At 41.9% G+C, this 24,326-nt stretch overlaps 1 protein-coding gene and 1 long non-coding RNA gene across 2 annotated transcripts in view; both read right to left on the reverse strand.

Annotated features, from left to right (window-relative positions):
• Window positions 1-15,932, reverse strand: part of CNKSR3 (CNKSR family member 3) — a 52,518-nt gene extending 36,586 nt beyond the window's left edge. Inside the window, exon 1 of the mRNA XM_032101898.1 lies at window positions 15,772-15,932. Within this exon, the coding sequence (XP_031957789.1) occupies window positions 15,772-15,823 (52 nt within the window). The 5' untranslated portion in view covers window positions 15,824-15,932. The remainder of the gene's footprint in view (window positions 1-15,771) is intronic.
• Window positions 13,769-15,732, reverse strand: LOC116440770. The gene is made up of 2 exons (XR_004238755.1): window positions 14,673-15,732; window positions 13,769-14,532 (listed from the first exon to the last, which is right to left on the reverse strand). It is a non-coding gene; the product is annotated as an uncharacterized LOC116440770 (long non-coding RNA).
• Window positions 15,933-24,326: the final 8,394 nt, after the last annotated feature.

Here is a 24,326-nt window from a genome sequence, read left to right on the forward strand (position 1 = left end):
TCATGAGATTACAAGAACCAGATTTTTTTTTTTAAGGGAAACAGTTTAATTTTGTTTTATTGTTCAAGTGAAATACATATTGCAGCTTAATCCATAGCAGCAATAGGAAATTGTTTCAGTCTCCAGAGGCAAAAACTCTAGAAGCTGTGGAAATTATGGAATTTGGACTCAAGTCTGTAATTCATTATATATAGCTGAGACCACCTCTTTAGTCTCATTCTTCCCATTGCCTGTCTCACTCCTCTCTCCAACAGCCCTGGTCCCCTTCTTTCTCACCTCTGATTCACAGAACGGGTAAAGTTGGAAGGCACCACGGTGGAGTCTTCTGATCCAACCTCCCTGTACCTGCACCATACTACCTGCCCCTTGCAGAAAACCTTCCAGGTCCATAGCAAAAGTGAGGAAAACCATAGGTGATGATGGGGTCCCAATGTGCCCTGGCTGTATCTGAGCATATTCTGGGAGGTGTGCCAGGGCACCAGAGAAACACTGCAAACAGCAGACTGGACCAACATTCCCCAGTGTGCCACCTGGCAGCAAATGACACCAGACAAGGCACAGGTTTGGGGAAATACAGGTGCCATATGGGGGAGAACCATCTGCAGGACTGCATTTGGGACGATGGATTTAAGGAATATAAGGTTCTTTAATAAGTGCTAGGACACTGGGCAAAAGACAGTGAATGCCACAAAAGAAAGGACAGTGAGCGTGGTGTGGGATGTAGGGTCGCACAGCTTGCCCATTAATACATGGTCCTACACAGACTGGTTAGCTGAACAATCCTATTTGACCCTCTAAACATTTGTTTGCAGAGGACAACACAGAGAAGCTCTCAGCAGTGTCAGTACATGAAGTCCTTCCTGCATGACACTGCTCTCACCATATCCCAAGATACAAAATATTCAAGACACACCAAGTGCATTTACTGCCCAAGTGTTCAAAACTGGCTATGCTGGGTCACATCAATGCCCCAGGTTGCTGGTCAGACTGGTCTTCTGGGACCCAGATGTTATTAACATCATTTGGTATGTGACCTAATATGTATAAAATGTGAACAAAACATTTAACCTCTTACAAAGGGGTATGTCCTTTGGCAGGTTTCGCTCCAACCCTCACATCCTCCTTAATCCAGTTTTCCAAGCAGCAGACATATGAAGTTAACCTCACAAAAAGGCAGCTCCCTACCACTGTACTTTTCCAGTTTACCTAACTTCATTATTACTATCAAGTAATTCATAATCAAATTCAAACAATTTTCACAACAGCACTAGACATAGGAACACTCATGGACAACTTAATGAGCCTTTTGCCTCATAAAGTCTTGGAATTTCAATTGTAATGTTAATGCATTCACAGTAACATGCAGTTTACACCAGCACCATCACAAGATGAAACTTCAAGATGTCAAAAATTCAAAGGTGTCTGAAAGAGGAAGTGTTTCTGCTGCACAGAGAGTTAACCTCAGCAGAACAGTCCCCTGTATTTTCACCTACATTATCTTTCACCTACTGACACTTCAAAGCAGTGCTTCTTCAGTTCATTATTTTCATGAATTTAACTATTCTCTTTGTCTACATGTCATGGAATTATCAATTTTTCCTCATACTGAGATTTTTCTGTGCCACTATACAGTTGGGTGGGGGTTTTTCTGTTTGTTATGATTTTGTGTGAGTTTTTTGTTTGGCTTTTCTTATTTTAAGAACAATGTTACAGTTAGAGCTTGTTTTAGCAAAACATTATCTTCTTTGTAGGTTAACTTTTTTTCTTAGGGATGGCTTTCATACCAAACTAATTAACATTTAAAAAAAAAAAAAATCATCATTCCCACGCTTGTGTCAGTTAACATAAATTCAATAGCTGAAAGGACAGGAACTGGTAGATAAAGGAAACCCTTACAAGAGGCACAACCAGGTAGACCTAAAAACACAACCTAAAACCTTCAAGACATTCATGGAGAAAATGTGTTAATCCAGTGGCTGATTCACCTTGTAAGCACCATATTTCTCCTGCATCCTAAAAATGATTATTCTCTATTTCAGTTATGCCAAACTTCACATCAGCCACTCTACTGCTGTATAGTAACCAAGCGGAAGGATTTTCTAAATTAGATTTTAAATAAGGCTGGATGGATTGGATAACATTTGTGAAAGTGGTACAAAACCACTTAACAGCCCCTCTTCTAAGAGATTATCAAGTGGACAATCTCCCCTTAAAGCTTTGAGTTCTGTATTTGCAAAACAGACACACAAAGGGATGAAAATCCCATAAATGGTTTGCATTCTTAATGTCTGACACAATCTAGTCCTTTGGGAGCACACTACATGTGTACATGCATGCAATGTTACACAATAAGGCCCTGATGCTCAACCTGTAACATTACTTTAAACACCAAAAATAACCTACTGCTCTCCTGCTGTATTAAACATGTGCAAAACAGGCTAGAAACACACAGATGCAAATGCTGTCCTAAAAACAATGGCTGCAATAATTTTTACACCTGTTTTTTAAACTCAATATGCTCTCCTCCCCAGTTTCTATTTCGAGGGTCACCTAGACATTTTCTTATTTTTCTTCTACTTACTGCTCCACTTACATTTCAGATAGCATTCAGTGCAAAGAAAAAAAAAAAAAACAAGCAACCCCTTAGTGCTCAGATTTTTTGGCAAACCAGTACCAAGAATACAAGTAATGAGAAGTATTAAACACAAGGCTTCGTGTGAAACTGAGCGTCTTGTAGAGCTGTGACTAATATTATACTTGAAGAATGGGGTAGAAAGAAGAATGAAGTTATGTTTCATGAGCATTGTAAAATTTTCAGCTCTTTTCTGGTCCCTGAAATACTGATTTGGAAGAAGTCTAGACACTTTATCCTAACATTTACATTGTTTTTTAACAATGTCATCTGATGGGTATAAGGGCTGCTTGAAACCAGAAGGCATTGAAAACTTAGAAGCAGATGTTTGCCCATTAATAAAAAGATATTACACCCAATCTAGAACTATCAAAAGTTTTAATTAAATGCAGTATTTTGTTTGTTTTGACCAACAAGTTGTTTGAGCAGCCTTTCTCCTGTCTGCATACTGTATCTCACGTATTACAGAGCCTTATTTCCAAGCTACCTAAAGAGATCAAACAACCTCTCTGAGTCCTCAGATCAGACTTCTGCAAATCAACTTGCCACATGGTCAGTACTGTGTAGCAATCTCCAGTCAGTGACTGACTTTTTAAACTCCCAAATCGTAAGAAATTGCTCACTGTGCCCAAAGTAAGTACTTGGAAACATAAATTCAGAAGTAATACTATACTATTTGTTAATTTTATATGGAGATGGACTTCTAAGATGGTGATTTATGGAAGCTTGTTTGATTATTCTTTATTCTTTCCCTACAGGCACTGTAGTGACCTTATTTACACCCGAGTTAATCATTAGGTGTTACAGAAGGTGGAGAATGGTTGGGGAAGGGAAGAGAAGGGGGTGCAGAAGAGGAAGGAAGAGGGTTTACTTTCTAAATTAAAGGCATTTGTGATATCTAGTAGTTATTGAAACAGCAAAGCAAGTGTCTCAACTGTCTGTTTATTCAGACTTGGCTGCACATCCCCAAACCAAAACCGCTGCTGAGAGAGCAACACCTTCCCCATGTTCTCTCTACTAAAATTTCCAGGAAACCCACCAGCTCCAGCAGTGCCCTCTGCACCAGTAATACAGACTCGTAAGCAGAAAATTGTGAACAACTTATTTGCAAGCTGTCATCACAGAAGCCACCAAACACTCCTGTCTTCTGCTTACCATTAGCTGGAAAAGAATGAGGGTTTTCCCCACAAGGGCTAATACAATTAAATTTTTTTTTAAAAAATGTGTGCTGCCTTTTGTCACACCTATAAGCATGCTCTTTACTGAGGGGAAAAGAAGTCCAAATATCTCTGAAAACTGTTATAAAAAAGCCAGGAGACAGGTAAGTTATGTCAAGTAAGTGACAAGTTATCCAAGTAAGACCATTGTGACAGAATATCGTCTAGGAAAGATCTCATTAACAAGAAAATACAAGGAATAAAGGGAAGTACAGCCACATGAGGAAAGTTGATGAGAAATTGCTATTGAAAGTTTTCATTGCAGCCATTCACCCCAAAGAGACCACTTAACTGACTTTTAGACAGTCACACAGCTTCAACTGCACAAGTACAAAAATGCCTTTGCATTTTTTTCCTCTTAATGTTTATTTTAAATTGACAGAAGTAGCAATATCTCAAAAGCAATCTACAGGAGAACATTACAAGCATATAATAAACAGGGCAACATAGAAGTCTTCTTATCCCAAAGTTACTCCCTCTAGATATCCCATCCCACTCATGTGAAATAGAACAGACATTTATTTTACCCCAATGTTTTCAATTCTAAGAGATACAAAACTGTCTTCAACCTCTCGGTCTGCAGACACTAAACTTCAACTGCTGTTACCCATCTCACACACACACACACTAATCCTGCTGAAAAGATGCTGGAATCAGAGCCACAGAAACCAAAAATATGTATTTACTTGCAAGCCAGAGCTAACAGCAGCTCCTCAATCCCTGTTCCTAGAGAGGAAACTGCTCAGGCCTGGAGAGCTTATGGACAGAGGGGACAGGCCAGACCACCACCCACCTCCATGCCAAAACCCCCAGCAAGGGAAGTCTTTAGAGATGACTGCATGGCAAAACTTCCTGGCAAAGCCACACTCAACTTGAAAAACAAACAACCCATCCCACCTGGAGGCAAAAATCAACCTTCAGTCCATTTTATCTGGAGTTGGGCTTCCATCAGCCCACACATACATCTCATCACCAAGCCTCTGCCCATCTGGTTTATTGTAGCAAAGAACTTCACAGAAGCACAGAGAATTACACTTCCAAATTAATAAAATGGAAGTAACTACAAGCACACTATTCAATCACATGCAATATTAATGTTAATCACAGTATTTATACAATGACTGCAGGCAACACAAAAGCACTGTCCCCTTCAAAGCATGCCTCCTAAGGTGACTGTTTCCATGCCTTGTCAGCTGTAATAGGTTATGGCCCTTCCACGAGGACAGTAAGTCAACATCTTTGCAGCAAGAATAATTTTTATATTCATTATTGGTCTTTGCTGGCCCTAAAATAAATACCATCCTTCAAGAGGTCAAGCACGAAGCTATTTCATTTTCCAAAAGCAGTAACAGTAAACTCTACATTTCTTGTTTGTGTGTCTAGCACATGAACCCTGTGTGCCTGATAACTTTATGTGCTTAATATGAAGCAACAACCCCTCCCACCCCATGGCCACCACACAATTAAGAGCTTGTCTTTCAAAAGTTGCAAGGTTTCTGTGGTTGAAGGAGTAGTTCATTAGTCACAAGAGCCCCTTTTCTTCAACTCAGACAATTAACACTCTGTTGCCTGTTCCCACAGTAGAAACAAAAAGAAATATTGCAAAACTGCCTGCCTCTTGTCTCCCAAGAAGAAATGGGATGATCCCTTTAATCTGGTTTGGCTGCCTTCTCACAGCACCATGTGGAAGTGTTTTGGCTGATTGCAGCAGGGTCCATTACTCACATCTGCCTCTCCTTTGTGTGTGCACCCTCGCAAACGCTGTGATTACCGTTCCACCCATGAGCAAGTCAGGGAGCAGCCTGCTGCAAGGCAACAGCTGATGCAGCTGCCAGATAGTCAAGCTTTTGGATGACAACCTCCTCCGTGGTTACAAAACATGGATGCCTAGCACCTTACCGTCTGACAGTCACCAGGGAGGAATAAATAAGCACAGGCACATGAGAATCACCAGTCATCAGTACCTGCTGATGAATGACAAGCTGAGTGACATAACAAGCTGCATGACATGACATTAACAGAAATATGCTGATGGTGCATACCTCTTTCCATCATAGATCCCCAGGAGTCACTACTGGATTCTCCTAGGAGATGCTGTCATTACTTAGATGCATACATCATTTCATATCAAAAAGCCCCACAACATTTCCATCAGGAATACTATCTTCTTAAAAGTTACTGTTTGCATTACTTTACGCAGCCCTCGGAGTGCCTTCCACGAACCAGGATGTACTGCCTCGAGGCACCCAATACAACAGGCATTTTAAAGCACATCACAACTGGATCAAAAAACAACGTTTATCAACTGAGCAGTCGAACACCAAATCTTTCAGCTTCTCCATAATTTTATAATCACTTTAAACATCTAAAGCAATTGCTTGAAACAATCAGCTGCCTGACCCATTTTCCTTATTTCACACCATTCAGCCTGAGTTAGCAGAGACCTCAGAGTTCAAGTGCAACATCCCAACCATAACAAAGCCAAAGGTATCTTAAGATCACCAGTGGCAAAGCTGAGGGTTCTGTCTGAATCATACACAAGTCCAAAATACCATTAAACTGACCAGGAGACCTACCTCCTTCCTACACAAAAAGTAGAACAGGAGAGGGCAGGGAAGAGCCCTTCAAGTACCTCAGCCACTCCATCTGACATCCTCATTTTTTGTGATGATGAAGAGGCAATATGTGAGCAGATATTCTACCCTCCTAGTGGGGGTGGTGTCAAGCTATTTCTGACCCTCTGCTGAAGCTCCAAACAAGTCTCCCTGATACTTTTAAGCCACAACAAAGCACCATCAGATATTTGTAGGGAAGTCAGGCAATTTGATTGATGGCTATTTGCATATTTCTCACAGCTAAACTTGGTGTGGGTTTTGGTTTTTTTTAAAAATCTGTTACACAGTAGAGTTTTTTTGGTCCAACTTTCAGACCGTGCATAATTCCAAGGTGCAAAAAGCATTTCAAGGGAGGGACCATGCATATATGGCTAAGAAAGCTGCTAGGGGGCTAATGTAGGCAGAACGAAAATAGTTTAAATCTTAACAGAAAATTAGTTTTCAGAAGTTAACACATTTTTGAGAACACTCAATGACAGGGAAGAATATTAAAGAGTAAAATATAATTCAATAAAGCCACAAGAGATAATTAAGTTTCCAACTATCATTTCAACACTCTCTTAACCCTTGGAAAAGGGAGGATGATATTGGACAATAAAATTTACATGCATTATGCTCAATTATACATGTGTTAGAAACCACACAGTCCATTCAGTATTCTGCAAGCCATGTTAATTTGAGCAAACCTGCAAGTGTGCACACAACCTGACAATCTTGGAAATTATCATTTACATGAAGGGCAGCTCAACAAAAGTCTCCAGACACGTCTAACACAGGACTGACTCTACTGGGAGCTGGAATTCCTCTCCAGATACATCACCTTGAGAAGACAGTAATAATCTTACTACAATAAAAGCAGGCACACATCGTTGCTACTGGTACCATGGCCCCATCCAACAGGATTGTCCAACTGTCAATTGTCTTGTTTGAAGAGATGATTTATACACCAAAGATGCTAACTAGCTTGGAACCTAAGCACCATGATGTGGTCTGAGAAGACATGTTATGAGGAGATAAAACCAAAACCAGTAAGATATCACAATGTTATTGGCAGGTTTGATTTCCAAGTCCTTGTTTCAAACACATAGATTTCTTTATCCAATGTTACTGTCTGAAATAGTGTGAAGTAGGTATAGTTAAGAGAAAAGATGAACTCTTTTGAAATACAAGGAAGCAACTACAATGCTTTTATGTTGACACAGGGATTATATTTCACAAGAGGTATATTACACCATCTGGTAAAAACAAAGTCCAAATACTACAAGAAATACTACAAATTTTGATGAGAAAGAATACAAACATACAGAATTTATAGCATATTTATCTTTTGTCTCCTCTTTCTTCCAAAGTTTCCATTACAGCTCACCTTAGGAATGCCAACAATTACTAAGTGTAACTTTTGCCATAATACTTTTATAATTCCGTTCGGTGAAATTGACAGAATACAAACAGAATCCAGCACCTTGTGACTAGAACCAGACAGGGAGGAAGAAACAAGTCTCATGCCAGAGTAGGTATGTGTATTTCACTAGGTTTCAACCTTTCCTCTGCAATACTCTCTGGACACATCTCCATCCACTACACATGTTTTTCAGGCCACATACTTCAGGCATGTCTGAACTTGTTTCTAGAGCCCTCCCTACTCAGGGCAAGTCCTTTTAAGGGGGGCAGAGGAGGGAAAATAAGTCTTCATCTCTTTTTGTTCCCTTCTCCCTCACCACCCCCATGGCAAAGCACACATCTCAGCAGTGCAGTGCTCAGATATCTGCTCAGGTACAGCGTTCTGCCTCCTGCAAAACCCTGAGTCCTTCTCTTCTGGCTTGAAAAGCACCTATACCAGAGAAGATCTCTTACATTTAATGACAAAATGGGCTTATTGGAGAGCTTTTAATAGAGTATTCACCCAGCCAAATTCATTTCACTAAAACAAGACTCTGTGAGATAAAGAAACATAATGATAAAAGGATGGCAACCTAAGCAACATTCATTTTGCACGCCCAAGACAGAGACATCAGGTTGATTAGCCCAGAAGCGTGTACCAACACTTGCTTAGCAGAAGCCTTAGCCCTTGATGAGCACCAATTAAGTTATTTGCTTTGATCAAGGTGAAAGATAAGATCACATTTATGCCACAAAGCTTTGATTGCAACAGCACACCATACACTTTGCTTGCCTACACCTAACTACCAGTGTAAGCAACAGTCCAAAAAAATAATTTGTCATTACAGTGACAAAGAACACTCTTCATACAAAAGGGTTCATAGAGAAGCACGTATAAGAAACTACTTTAACACAGCACTGATACAGTATTACAACAGAATTCAGACAGATGCTGAATGCATAACTGTAGACCAGAGTTACAGAGGTCAGCAATCTGATCTCACCAAATCAAACACAGATGCTTGGTTTTGTCCAGCATGTGTGATGTTTGATGAAAATTAGCTACATTTCATAATATCATAAATACCTATTTTAATAGGTAATGAATGTTTAAAACCAGTGAAACAGATCAGGCTGATTCAGTGTACCTCCTGCAGATCCTCCAAGCTGTGAAACATTATTGCTTGTAGTCTGAAAAGATGGAGGCAAGCATATGGAGACCCACAGGCAATTTCCTCACGCAAAGGAAGCACGGCCCAGGGATCTGAATGATAGACTCAGACTCCGAAGTTATCTCATGCTGGTAATGAGAACCCGAATGGCACAAGGACTCTATACCATGTCTAACATCAGTCACAGACTCACAGTCAAACAGCATTTTTATTTGAATCTCCTGTCTCTTACTGCAGCCCTGTGAACAAACACACTAAAATCTTGAGCTATCCCATGACCACAAGCAGCTGGGGCCTGAAGAGCTACCATAAACTTGTGAGAGGTTGCTATAGAGACCCCAGTTCAATTAACACCTGTCCACCCTTCCTTTCCTCTCCTCAAATGTGCCTTGCCATTGGTCAGTACCTCACTACCTCCTCCTTTTGACAGGACTTAGATATTTGGCGGGTGGGGAGGACAGAGCAAGGAGAAACACTGCAGATACATCATTCTTCTACAAAGGCAAGACTTGACTGTGTGATACTATCAGGAAAAGACAAGGTACAAATTCAGACCAATATCATCACTTCTATGGAAAATATACAGCTGAAATCAACATTTTTCACTTAATTCACAGAGGCACTGTTTAGACTTATTCATTAATATGCCTTCTGTGTGAAGCATCAGTGAAAATCTTGTCCTAAGATGATACAGCAAGCCAAAAACTGAGCAGTCTTGCCACCTCTTCTGCAGTTCTCTGTGACTAGTCATCATCTGTGCTCCAGGACTTAAACCAGGCAATGCAGAAATTTTGATTTAAGAGACAAAAAGGAACAAACACACACCACCCAAAACCCCCCACATACTTTTGAGTGCTTGCTAACAGGCTGTATGCACACATCACTCATAACTGCAATTCATCCTGCAACACATGTTGAGAAGCAGCTTTTTGTTGGGGTCGTTTACTAAAGAAAACAAATCATCATAGCAAATTTCAGCATACATTTTTATCCAGTGCCCTGTACTTTGTCTTCCTGTAGCTCTTGCAATGTGCTAAAGAGTGTAAAAACAGGGAGAGGCATGACTCCCGTTCAAGAAGATTTGCATGCTGAAAACACAGGGTTCCAGGCAAGAAGTGCAAGGAAAGAACACATAACAAGAGTTCTGAGAATCTGGAGCCCACACAATATTTCATCAAAAATGAGGCTTTTCCTTCGGAAGTCTCCAACAACAGATACAAATTACTTTCTGTCCCTCAAGGAAAAGTTTCAAAGAAAGGAGAAAAGCAGCCTACACACTGGCCAATCTCTGCACCTTTAACTAGGCAGTTTCACTACATTCTATAAAGTCACAATCAACTTCCCACTAATGCCTGCTGTGATTTTAGCTATTAAAATGCTGCTTTTCCAGACATTATGCTGACAGCATTCAACTTTTAGACTTTCTGATGTTTGGTTATAGTAGTTTGAACAGCAACTTAATGGCAAATAAACAGAGTTGACTGTGAATATGAAAAGATCAAGGGGAAAAAAAATCACAACCCAAAAGCAGCTCAAGAAAGTGCAACACAGCAAACAACCATGAAAACTTGATCTAAACACATGAACACAGAGGCCACCTTTGATTTATTTTTCCATATGCATTCACTCATCTTAGCAACAATGCATGAATAATCTTAAGACTGCAGCAGTACAAACTTGTTGTGCAAGTTTTTACTTCATTGCAGCCCACAAATAAATATAAACAGATGTATTTAGTATATTCCACCTTTTGCTAGTAAAACATTATGGGCAAGCTCAGCTCTGCAAAGAGAAGTTTCAATACCATTTTCTGATCTATTTAACAAATACTATTACAGAGTATTTTTTAGGTAACCAAGTAAACATTAGGAAAGAGGAAAGGGATTCTTCTGTATCCCAGTTATGGGCAGCTCTCCCTGCTAGTCCTCACTAAAAGTAAAATATTCTCCTTGTCTTACAAAATAACCAGGGGTTTCTTAGTATTAGATTTTCCCAAACAATTTGAACACAACAGCATTCACTTGAGAGTGTCTAACATGGAAAGCTAAAAAATAACTCCAGTGCTAAGCATCACCCATATTTGTTTCTAAAACCCAGCTCTGGTTTGCAGCTCCCAGCACACACAATTAACAAGACTGACCTTGTTGAAATCTCCCTGGGTAAGCAAGATAGCTCTAAAAAAAGAACACCAGGCCCTCACGATTAATTGCTAACTATTAATAAATTAGCATATTTCTCCCTCTTCTCCCAGACATATCTATAAATGTAGTTGCCCAACAGCTTTACCAGGAATGGAAATCTGAGTACTTCATGACATAACAGATGGAAGAATAAGTAATGTCCATGAACTACTGAGAAAGGGAATAACTGAACCTGGAGTGCAATAATGAGCCCAAAGCAGACGTGTGATCCCCAGCTGAGTCTACAGCTCCAGCGACAAAGGCCAGACTGCAATGGAGCCTCACAAACAGAGGCTGCTAACTAACCACAAGCATGGCAAACTGTCTTTACCGTGTAAAATTTGGTTCAAAGTCACAACTCACATAAGTATGTGAAGCCTGGGGAAAGGGGGAAGAGACAGATCAGGCTGTCAGGCAAACAAAGAGGAGGCACAGAGATGTTCTCCAAGACGACAGTGACATTTCTCACACAGGAGCTCTATGCCAAATGCTGCTTTCTTCTTCCTCACATCTTTTGAGGAATGATCTTAGCTGAGGGGTTTCCAGCAACCAGGGGCTTCTGAGACCAGAAAAAGTTTCACCATACCATCAAATCACTCTGTCTCCTTCAAATTGTTGTTATGCCAGTAAAATAAAGTCACTTTTATGTAGTGTATTGCAGATGTGCTACAACTTCCATGGCCACTCACCTGCCCTGCAACAACCTGAATAACTCTAGGAATACCTCCTGAGGAACTCTGGAGAAATTCAAGCACACGAGAGAGTGCTGTAATATACAGGTGAGGACTTTGAGCCCCTGAGCATCTTACACTGCACAAAAGCAAGATCACAGGTCAACTACAAGACTATCCAGATGTTAGGCTGTACCAAACAAGGATCAACTCAAAACAACCCAGAAAAACAAACCCAAACACATCTTCTCAGCCTAGTTAGGAAACAGTGCAGACAATATTGTTCAAAGAGCATAAACTCCATGCCAGCCCAGCCACAAGTAAATCAACACAGCATCCTAGGCAAATACATACCTTTTTGTGATTGAATATGGCCCCCAAATACTACCCAAATTCATTGCGCTGTAAGAGAAACCTAAAACTACACCATCACTCCTTCCAGACAAAAATAGGGGTGGTGCTTATAAAAAAAAAAACCTACAGATTGTTTTCAAACATTGATGCTGTAGTTAAAAAGTTATCCTATCCTTGGTCAAAGCTTGAGAAATGTTTCATGTACACAGAAAATTGCTAGCAATAAAGGCACAAGTCTTCCTCTGCAGCTTCAGTTTAACTAGACCAGCTCTTATTAGCTGCATAGCCAACTATTGATAGTACAGTGCCCTGTGCCAGAAAAAACACACTTGTTCACAAAAAATAGCAGCATTCTAGTCTGAATTAGCAAGAGAAGACAAGCAACTGTGTTTTGTATCAGCTGTTGTTGGTAACAATGAACAGAGCACTTTTTATTTAAAACCTGACTACAAATATCTAAAAATATTTATGTTCAGCTTACTACTACTTGATAGGTTCGATTCTAAATTCTAGATAAATGCTTTTTACAGCATTTACCAAGGACTGAACAACTCAAAATCACAGAGCAAAACTCTTCAGAACTAGAGTTACCTTGTTAAAAAAGTTACTTAAAAGCAACTCAAAAAAAAAAAAAAAAAAAAAAAAAAAAAAAAAAAAAAAAAAGTAAGTTGACCAAGACTAAATAAGCTGTCCAGCAGTGGTCATACTGCCCACTTTGGGATTTTGCTTTTAGGGGTTTGTTTCATGGAAAAGGGGATGTTTCCAAGATTCCTTTTGATCTGGAAAAGTTATTTTAAAAACTTTAATTTATCAAAGTTTGATTGTAAAAAATTTGGAAGGGGGCGAGAGAAGGGGAAATGTTCCTGGACAAATATTCTGTTTCACATTGAACATTAAAATGGACTGAATCAGACCTCTTACGTCCACCATTCTCTACATTTTGCCAAGACATTTTTTATTGTTGTATGATAAGTAAGAATCATCATCTGCAAAACCAATCTCCCCACTGAGAGCTGGCATCTCCCAGCAGTTTTTTACGTCATGCTCCTAAAATACATCTCCATGGCACCACAGCACTAACTACTGGCAGCAGATATCACCAGCCTAATAATTTTCCTAAGAGTTCAACCAGTTCAGTAAAGATCGTGGCATCACTTCTCATAGAAGGCATGTGTAAGAAAACAAATAGCACAAGCTCCCCTCCAATCACTTGTTTCATAAAACTAATCTTGAGAATTAAATGTAATCATAAGGTAAAATAAATTGGTCTTGGTCAAACATGAAACCCAGTGGTTGCGAACTACACAGTAAATAACTATTTCAGACTGAAAATAAACTATGAAACATTGTGCTAATAAGGCTGTTAGCTAGCTATTAAAGTGTCTATTTTCATGTGCAGAGATGAAAGTATAACCATAAAGAAAAATTTTCCACATGTCATTTCTTTATTATGGTCTTGTCACGCAGGGAGTGGCATAAAATGACTCTGTGTACTAAAGAAGTTGAACGCTTACCTAGAAACTGAAAAACAACAGCACAAACAAAAGTCACCAGCAGTCTTTAATTTATTCCTTTACATTTCAAAGTACACGTGTTGGCATTAGTCAGAAGATCCACCTCCCAACTACAGCCAGCCCTTAAATTATTCTGCATAACACTAATTGAGGGTCCAGCTGAAGAGCTGCCTGTTCAAGGAACCTGCAAGTAAAATAAATTATGCAAGAAAGGAAGCCAAGCGTGCTTAAGAATAATAAAGGCTTTTAAAGTGATTAGCAGGTTTACTCTTTAATCTGGCAAGGTAACAAACTTTCAGCACCAAAGAGAAAAAAACACAATGAGGGAAAAGTTTTATACAAGTATTCCACATGCCAAAGCAAAAGGCTTATTTCATTGGAACAATGCACTCCTGTTTAAACCAATACCAAGCATAAAAAAGGAGAGATCTTTCTGTGGAAGTTATTTATATGTTAACGCATAACTGCACAGCACGTTTGTGTGGAATCCTCTCCTCACAAAGGCTGCTTGGACAGTCCCTCACTGGCACCGGCCCCTTCACACACATGCTCACGCTCAGGAGGGCTGGGAGTATCCATCTCTCGCTGTCTGAAAACACGAGTCTGCTTTCCAAATTTGCCTCAGTTTTGAGCCGCGCTCTTGCCAAGTGCTGACCACAGGCACGCAGTCCAGTGAGCATCATGGTCCTGAGACACGGCGGTAATGGCTGCTGGGAGCGAATGCCGCTTCTAATCCGGGCAAACTTTCACCTCTCAGAACATTCCTAACTTCTCCTCAACTTAAACTCCAGCTAAGCCTGTGAAAGCACTTTATGTAACCAAAGAGGATCACACTAAAACGTAATGCTACAAGAAAAAAAAAAAAAAAAAAAAAAAAAAAAAAAAAAAAAAAAAAAAAAAAAAGAGACGTACGCTCCAGAAGTCATAAATCCCTCACCTAACTCATAGCTCTACTTCCCTTTTGATTCATTCCCTGAAGAGCGGGAACTGCGACATCAACGCCCCGGTCGGCATTCGGAAAGCACTCGCAGGGTCCAAGCGGAGCATGGCAAGGCGGGGTTGAACCTGCCCTCAGAAAAAGCCCCGGTAACACCCAGCGCTGCCGAAACGCCGGCGGCAGGACCGGGGCGCCCGCAGCCCATCCCGCCCCCCAGAGACCCCCGGGGCCGGGCGCAGGAGCAAGCGGGCTTCGCACAGCGGTCCCGCCGAGGCTTTCGCTGCTATGTCAGCACTGCGAACAAACCTCGAAGCAGAGGAGGATGTTTTAGTAGGCGGGAGAGGGAGAGACACAAGCACACACCCGGGAGATGAGAGGTGGGAGGGATGGATGGATGGATGGATGGACAGACTGGCGGACGAAGGGGCCGCTATTCACCTCTCCGAGAGGGAGCACAGCGCTTCAGTCCCATCACCGCTGAACAGGATTAAGACTTCTTGCTTACTTGAGCTAGTTTAAAAACTTCTTGCTTAACTTACAAACCTGAAGTTCTTCCGAACCGTGAATGGATTTCGCTTGAGAAGCTGAAAGTTAACTTTCATAGGACCTTTCCGACCTAAACGACTCCGTGGTTTCACGATCCTACCTGCCTGAAAGAGCATGGTAACCCCTCTCTCCATGCAAGCAGGCTGGCCAGGACGAACACAGCGAGAAGGGGACCGAGCCATGGGTAGAGACCGCAGCGCATATATATATATATACACGAACCTCGAGTCAGCCAGTCTCGCTGCAAAACTTTCCCTTTCCCCATGTCAAAACAAAAAAAAAAAAAAAAAAAAAGCAAAGCAGAACAAAACCAAATCAAAAATCCCGCAGGGAGAAGCAGGCACAAGCAGGCACGGAGCGCCGGCAGGAGGGCGCGGGAAGCCGCCAGCTCCGGAGCACCACGCCGGGGAGTCCCGGGGCTCGGCCGGGGCTGGCGCTGGCAAAGGCCGCGCTCCCCCGCCGCCCATGCAGCCGCCCCGCCGGGCAGAGGAGCAGCGGCGGCAGCGGGGCACCGGCAGCGCGCCGCCGGAAAGTTCCCCCGGCTCCCTCTTACCCTTAGTCCAATCCACCACTTGCTTCGGGCTCCACCTGGTCACCGGCTCCATGGCGAGTCCAAGCCCGCCGGCACCAGCCCCCGCGACAGACCGCAGTTCCTCCGGCCGCGGACTCGCCCCCTCTCACGCTCCCATCCCGGCAGCGCCGCTCCGGGCCGCCCCCTCCCCGACCCGGCTCCTCCCGCCGGCCACGGCCGGGCCCGCCCCGCTGGCGCTCCGCCCCCAGGTGCCGTGTCCCGCCCAGCCCGGGCCGGCCTCGTGCTTGGGAAAATGCCGAGAAGAAGCTTCCTAGGGTTCGCGCTCCGACAGGTCCGGAGAGACGGCGATTCGGGAGTCGCCCGCCATCCTTCCGCGGCAGCGGCGGGCGGCCCGTGGGGTGGAGCGGCGGCCAGGCGTGCACCCCGCTTCGGTGGTGGCTCAGTGTGAGTCACAGCCTTGGGGCAATTTTAGCAGCAGCTGCAGAGTGCCCTGAACCGCGCTTGTCCCTGTATTGGCATTTGGGGTTTTTATTTCTGAATCCCTCACTTGAAAGCGTCCTTGGGTGTGGAGGCCGTTTCAGCAGAGGAGTTTACTTTTGTTTTGCTGCCTTCTCTTGGGAGTTGCATTAAGCCATCAGCTGCACCTCAGACTCCCTTTCCTCAAGGGAAATGTGTCGCTTGTGTCCTGGCTGCTTCCCGAAGCCCATGTAAGCCCAACTGAGTGTCAGCCTCTTCTCAGAGGTTAAAGGCTGACCTCCAGAACTGTGTGCCCAGCACACCGGCCTCCGCCATTCCCTATCACTGAGCACCTCAGCCTAGCAAACACTTTTCCATGCAGCAAAGAAACATGAAGAAAGCAGAGGTTTTATTGTGTCTATCACAATACTGTCTGGTTCAGCAGCAAATTCCAGCCTGAAGCTCTTTTGTGGCATGCACAGAGGTCCCACTGCTCCTCTTCCTCAATGAGAAAGAGCAGAGTAAACTCTGCTGTGAAAATAAGACTGTGAAATTTTAACTTGGCAATGATAGAGAGTGGGTAAGCAGCTGGGATTTGAGACTGTCCAGTATCCCACTGTTTTAATCGTCTCCCATCTCGACCCATCTGTTATCCCCAGTCATGCAGCTGAAATGTAAGCTCTCTGGGACAGGGGTTATCAGGTCCATGCGTGGCTGTGCAGCGCCCAGCTGTGCAGTACCCAGTTTTCCCACTGCAGCACAAACAGCTGCCTTCTGGCATGCGCTGATGCAGACCCCTATTGGAGTCAGGAAGAGTTTTAGTTCTAGTTCTAGTTTGGGGAACCACTAGTTTAAAAAAAAAATGGGGTGTGCATGTATACCTAAAAAGTATAATTTCTTCTTTCTTTTTTTATTACATAGTGGCTGAAGGTATATTTTTAGTTCTTTATTATAAGGCAAACTCATTCTAGCTGATTTATTTATTTGCTTTCTAGTTTGTGAAATACGAAGGCTATCAGTTAACCTCTCTGCCTATTTGGAAGATTAAAATGCAGTTCCTCACAGCTTTAATATTGGTGCAACAACCAAAAGTTCCCTGATTCCCCATTGAAGCATGTGCCATTCATGCTGAGAAAACAACAAAACAGCAGCTCTCCCCCTTCGCAGAGGCCCGAGTAAACAGATGGGCCTTGCTATGTGCCCTGCTAATGGTTTCACATGGGGTAATGTAACAGTGCTTCTGTTTTAACAACACAGATGCTTCCCTCGGTTGCCGGCAGGATAGCAAATGTCTCTGGCCGTTGGTGTTTGGAACACTCATCTGCTGTTATCCTTCTCTGTCACACGTCTTGGGCCAGTATCTCTGCCTGCTTTGGGTCAGATGAGCACCATACTTTGTGGGTAAGGCATGCAGAGGTAGTCACTTGCTAGCAGACTACCAATCCAACAAATCCATTCATTATTAGTAGTCAGTTAACACTGTCCACGTCATTAATTGTTGTCTTCCCTGATGGGGGAGACGTTCAGATTTTTGCCAGGAGAAAAAAGGAGGTGAATGGGACTTCATGCTTCTCAATTTCCAGATAGGTGTTTATTAATTCTTATCTAAGGAGTACAAGCCACTGGCATGGCTTAGACATAGCACAGAGCACAGAATGCAGCAAGAAGACAACTTATCAAGATCTCACGGGCTTTTTAAAGGTAAATTACCCAATGAAAGCTTAAGATGCAAGATATTTTCACTTTTTTACCAATGTCCAACAAGTTCCTAAATCCCGTAGACAGGAACTGCGGAATTCTTTATCCAATCATACCAAACCACTATTGCTGCAAAATATGGAGTTAGTGAAGAAGGAGAAAGAAGCTTTTAACTACAACTTATCCTCCATTTTTAGGTTTTCTACTTCTATCTATTTACTATGCAAATAGACCTAAAAACTCTAAATTTTTCACCCTGTGATAATCTCACATAGTATTCTATCACCTAATTCACACCATTGTAGATGCAAATTCTTCCCAGAGGCTAGGCAAATTTTCCCATGGACAAAGGTCAAAAACAGTACTGTCCAGGGGGGTAAAACCTTTCAAAACAAGCAGAGAAATATTCTCTGCCTTCTGGGTTCCCATGGTTAGTATTTTTTGTAATTTTCAAAGTGACAAATCTATTCATTTATATTTTAAGCAGGACAACATTGCAGTGCCTCTCTGTTCTTTTATTACATTATGCCCCCCAACATAAACTGCTTTACAGCCTGCTCTGGACAAATGAAATGGGGCTGACAGGGAGAGGTAGTGTGTCTCCTGTTTCTCAAAAGGATCCTAGCCTGTGCTACTCTTTTCAAGCCCAGATTGCAGCTGCCTTTGAGTTGATCTTTCTCATGATTGCATCACCTTAATCTGATCTTTATTTGAGATGAGATTAACTAGTAGTCAACTGGCATGATGCAATTAGAAGTTCTGTTTATAAAATATTTTTGTTAAAAAAGTACTCATTGCCAAAAGAAATAATAATAATTTTTAAAAACCCGAACTCTGTCTGATTTCTGGCAATGCCAGATTAAAAAATTACATAAGTCCTTTGCATGTCTTCAGATGCTCTGTAGGTTAGTTTATGAGATTTTAGCCAGTATCAGCTATTAGGAAAGATATCCATTCCTTTTCTCTGCTTGCAGCCTTGCATGGAGTTCATTGCTCTGCCAAGGACCCAGCTACCAGCTCTCCAGAAGTGCACGGTTTTTCTTTTGTTACCATTTTCCAGTGGTAAAAGTGATTTGATTTGAGAAGACAGTTTGGACCAATTGTTTGCTGATTCCCTGTTTTGTTTGTCCTTTTTGCTTCTTCTTGCAGGCCAGGTTTTCAAAGGGCTCTCAGGCTAGTTTGCCTAACAACACAGAGCTCAGTATGGACCATGATCTTGGTTTCACAGTCTAAAACACAGCAATATGCACTCTCCCATCACCCCAGAGGAGAGACAAAAGAATCTTTTGTCTAAACCCACAGCCACACCCCTGTCAAGATGGCAGAAGAAGCTACACAGTGTTTGTCACCTTCAGGCTTCTGTCCTGACAGCTGATCAGCAAAAGGAGGGCAGATGACTCTCTGTAACAGAAAGTCTATGGGAATAAATTACCCTTTCAAGAAAAAAAAAAAAAGTGTATTTGGATAATTGGAAAAGCTTAGCATCATTTCATCATCTATATTGGCTGTACTCTGGCTTAACAGTGCATTTATCATTTTATCTAAGCACCGTCTTGTTGACCCTGCCTCTAAGGCCATAGTTTTCCGTACCAAATCTGTGAGCTACCAGGTTACCTGCCTGGACCTGATTTTTTTGTGACATATAGATAGTCACATGCTTGACAAAGTAACCAAATCGACAACAAGGATGGCATCCAAGTTTTTAACTAGCATGAGGGTGAGAGGCAATAGATGATCTAGCACAAGGATCTGCTGGTACAGAGAAAACACACCAAAATTCCATGAACAGTTGAGAGTTAAGTGAGTTTGGACCAGGCTATCTCTTCACATTACATTGCTGCTTTTGTCCCCTGGCTGCTGTATCTCAGTCTGTTGCCAGACTTACTACCACTCACCAGAGCTATGCCTCAAGCCCCTTGGTGTTGTGCAGATTTGCACAGACAGCAGCAGCCCCTTTCTCTAAGAGAGGTAACTGCTGCTACTCATCTCTAGAGGGATGAATAAACAACTGTTTAGCCAAAAGTCACATACCAAGTTCAAAAAGTGTGGGTTTTGTTCAGGGCCACAAGAAGCTAATTTTCAATTAACTTGAAAAAATTTTTAGGGGCGTCAGCATATTGCAGTTTGTATTTTTGAGTGGAAGGGATGTTTATTAGCATTGTCTAAGAAAGTTTTACATTACATTACATTTTAATTACATTATTCATGAAAGTATCAAGATTTATTTATTTAATATTCATAGCTGAAAGCTGTGAAAATTGACAAATTTAAAGTATCCAGAACAAAAGCCTGTATATGGGTAGAAAATCCACTCTTTGCCTCTATTGATAATCCACAGATGAGCAATTAGGTGACCATCCCTGACCTTTTGTTAGTCATAGTGCTTCAGAGACCACCTGAACTACTGCCACTACAAAAAAAAAAAACAAAAACCAAAAAAACCCCCCACCAAAACAAAACAAAAAAAAAATTAGTATTTACATTTTCAGGCATTACCTTAATCACACACAGAGGCCACAGAAGCCAGTAGGACTTCTTTGCTCAACAGCAAGAAAATCTTACCCTACATACCTGGAATGGAGAACTTCCCGGTAAGGTCAGTGAGTATTAAAGTTCTTTCGGAAATTGCAACAGGTAACTTAACTGAGTCAGAGTGAGTCAAGTTCAGAACTGGGTTTGGTTCTATAAGCATGTAATTAAAAAAAACTCACACTATGGGAAACTGTTGTTGCACAAGAATCAACATCCTATTTCTCACTTTGATAGCAGTACTATTAGTGATGGATCTCTTCTATACATGACAGTGTGGGAGATCTTGGTGTAGCCTGATGAGAGAAATAGGCCTGCCTAGTGATATTTTGAATACAAGGTTATGGTTGGTTTATCAGTAACCAAAGTAGGTTAGGAAGACCTATATATATGGCTGTATTTGTAATGTCTCTATCAGATTTATGGTAGATTTTTTTTTTCCCCCATAGTAGGGTTCCTGCACTACTTATTTCCTAAGGGTCAGAGTTTGAATCCTGTATTTGGATTGTGCTTGTTACCTTCCATTCAGCTTTAAAACAACCTACACAAAGCTCCTGGTTGGGTGAAAGTTGCCACTGCCTGCTGCTATAGTTGTATATATATGTCTACATATAAACATACATGTATGTATATGTACACTGATGACTCTGCACGAAACTGACGCAGGCCGTAAGGAGAAAGGTCTTCTCCTGAAATTTTTCCTCAGAGCAAAATCCTATAAACTCTATTGAGTATATTTTTTTCCTTCAAGAATGAAGATATGGGACTTGAATTGCCATATGTTGGCATTTTTAATCCCCTAGGTGGTTTTATTAAGTGGATCTCAAATCCCTGGATAGAAATCATTTCCTCCAATGCACCTTGTGCTAAGGTAGCATGTTTAAGAAGAGGATCACAAACCTGCTTTGCAAAATATAAATGTATTAAACATGTATTTCATAATTAATAGAAATTAGGTTATAAATTTATTTTGGTCTACCTCAGGTCCCTTTACCTGGCTATGAAACTACCTAACTCTCAGGTAAACAAAGCACAAAAGAGATTTGTGTAAAATTACAAAACTCACCAATATCAACATATAAAGTGAAACTTAAAGTCCAATGACAGCATTTTTGTATAGAAAAATAAAAAAATTCTTTTATCTGGTCTTCATTTCCCTGCCCAAAAGGCACAGAAGAGGGAGGATTTGATTTGAACATACTTGGTCAGTGAGTTTGATCAGCTGCAGAAGATTGATGTTCCCAAATGGAAAACAAACAACTTCTGGAAGTTTAGCACTAGCAAGGAGACATTTATGCTGCTAGAGCAGGAAAACCACTTTGCCAACTTACCAGAAGCAGTGTCTGCCCCACCAGCTGTGGATGTTTGTCCAGCAGTCATTAATCACAGGCACGAAGAGGCAGAGTGGGACCCAATCCTGCCTGGTGCCTGGAGGGGCGGAGGGAGCGAGGTGTGGCGCAGTGCAGGTGAAGCAGACATGGCATGGCTGAGTTCCTGGCTCTGGACCAGAGGAAGGGGCTGAGGTACCATTCAGCTCCCTTCAGGCACCACACTGCTCAGAGCTGAGGAAGTGTAGGGAACGAGGGTGCAATGGGCAGGTGGTGCAGGAGGAAGAGGGGTGCTGGAGCAGATGGGATGTCTCCACCACCCCTGAAGCCACACACAGGTGGTGGAAACCTCCTCCTGCTAAGGGGGTACCTGTGGGCCCAGGCAGAGAAGGCCATCTCTCATATATCAGTGGTACTGTCTGCACAACCTGTGCCATATTTGCCTGGAAACTTGCTCAAAATAAGGTCTTAGGAGATAGGAATTTACAGAAGGAAAACAAGAGTTACTCCTACACGGAGCATGCTGATAGTCCTTTCTATATTGTATTTGAAGACCCTTATTCAAGAAGACTATGTTCTGCCTAAATCACACTAACACTTCCTCCCCCTCTTACTTAAATCTTCAGACATCAGAAAACAACAGCCAAAGGGATTTAAAGCCTGCCTGGCTGAATGTGCACATGCAACAGTAGAACCATGAGCTAGAAACATTTCTTTTAAAAAGCTATCTGACCTTGACAAGAAACGTTTTGCTCACTTTTGCAGTCTTCTTGCTCCTCCTTTTTAGAGGATATTAGATATACAAGTATTTTAATTCACCCATTTTTCTTAATAGCCTAAATTTATCTGCAGACTCTGAAATGTAAGAAAGGCACATTAACTCTACCTGCTAGAGCTTTATTTGCAAACGGAAGTTAGGGTTTTTTAAGACAAAAAGAGTAATAGGAATTCAAACAATTCATTTGACTATCTGCTTAGCTTTAGGAGTAATACCTAAAATCTGAGAAGAATATTTGATTTTTAAAATTTCTTTTTCTCTAGTTGTCATATATTTAAAGCTTTTAAGTAGAATTGGCAGCAGTATCACAACTGGTTTTTGTAGAAAATCCACCTAATCAGGAATGAAAATCCCCAGTAACTTAAGCAACAGTTTCTCTAGAAAGCTAGAAAGCCAACTGTTATTGTAGTATCTTCTATAGAATTCTCAAATCTTCAGATCTTCAAATATGCTGCAAACATTAATGAGCAGCCTCTCAAAATACCTGTGGTCTTGTGGTTAAGACAGCCCAACACAGTTTCAAAAGAAAGAGGTTCAAAGCCTTGCTCTGTCACAGCCCAGCTCCTGCAAGACGAAGATTGATCCTGAAATGCTTTAGGATTAGGCATGAGAGTAATTCTGTTCAATTCATTGTGAAGAATGTGCCTAAATGTTTTCAGATTAAGGGGATTTAAGGATACCTTTGGGTTCAAAGTCCAAACAACCATCCTGCAGCTGCTAATAGCCTCACCCCTGACTGTACATTGGAGCACCTGAGGAGCTTCCAAAAATAATTCCCTGTACTCCCTTGCAGAGGGAGGATCTGTGGCAGAGGGTCTGCTCGAAGAAACAGAGCAGGGGTAGGAGGAAAAGCAATAATATCATAAAACACAATTTTTGAACTACTGCCACAGCTGTCTTGTCACATATCTGCCCAGGCCCTGGGTCCAGGCTTGGCTCTACAGAGCAGTGACTATTTTTCGACCAAGGGCTCTTCTGGGTTCAGGTGCTAACTTAGCTCCCTTTCCTGTGGCACATGGGGATCCTGAAATAACAGGCATATTCGGAGTAGGTCTGATCAAACCTGTTGGGTGAAAACACTGGGGCTTCATTCACCACCTGGGTGAGCCACAGCCTCAGGGGCATCTCAGTTCAGCTCCCCGCTCTGCCCCACGGGATTTCCATTTGCTTCCCGGGGCCGTGTACAGCTATAGGTTTCACTCTCCAGTTCAGCCCTAGCAATATTTCTTAACAGACTTGCTCAACTAGTTCTTCCAAAGCTTTTTAGATTTTGTGGTTTATACCGTTTATGTGGCCAGCCTTCCTCACGTGTTGTGTGTGCAATCTGAGGCGAAAGCACACACCTCTGTGGCCCTTGCCCTGACAGCAAGTGCTGTTGGTACTGGAGAAGTTCCGCTATTATGAAACACAGCTTGAAAATAAAATGGTAAATCACACCCAACAATTTGCTTGGAAAATTACAGCTTTTTTATCATCATTGCTGAGAAGTGTATACCTGTCATTCTTTTCTTTGAGGAGCAACATTGAAATATTTCCTGTACATTCATCACAAGCTTTTTCCTTTAATAAATTACTACATTATACATACTGCTTCCTTAGACTATGTATTACTCTTGCTTCTGTAAAGAGTTGACTAATTGGTTGTGTTGATCCTGGGATGCAAAATGAAGCCCCAGGGAAGAGAAGCTCTGAGGAATGGAGAGGAAAAAGTGGTCATTTAATCCTCTGAAAATATGGCTTTGCAGAGACCAAAGACTAGGTCTGTCCTTTGAATCAATGACTGCTCT

The sequence above is a fragment of the Corvus moneduloides genome, chromosome 3 (assembly GCF_009650955.1).
Source record: "Corvus moneduloides isolate bCorMon1 chromosome 3, bCorMon1.pri, whole genome shotgun sequence".
NCBI lineage: Eukaryota > Metazoa > Chordata > Aves > Passeriformes > Corvidae > Corvus > Corvus moneduloides.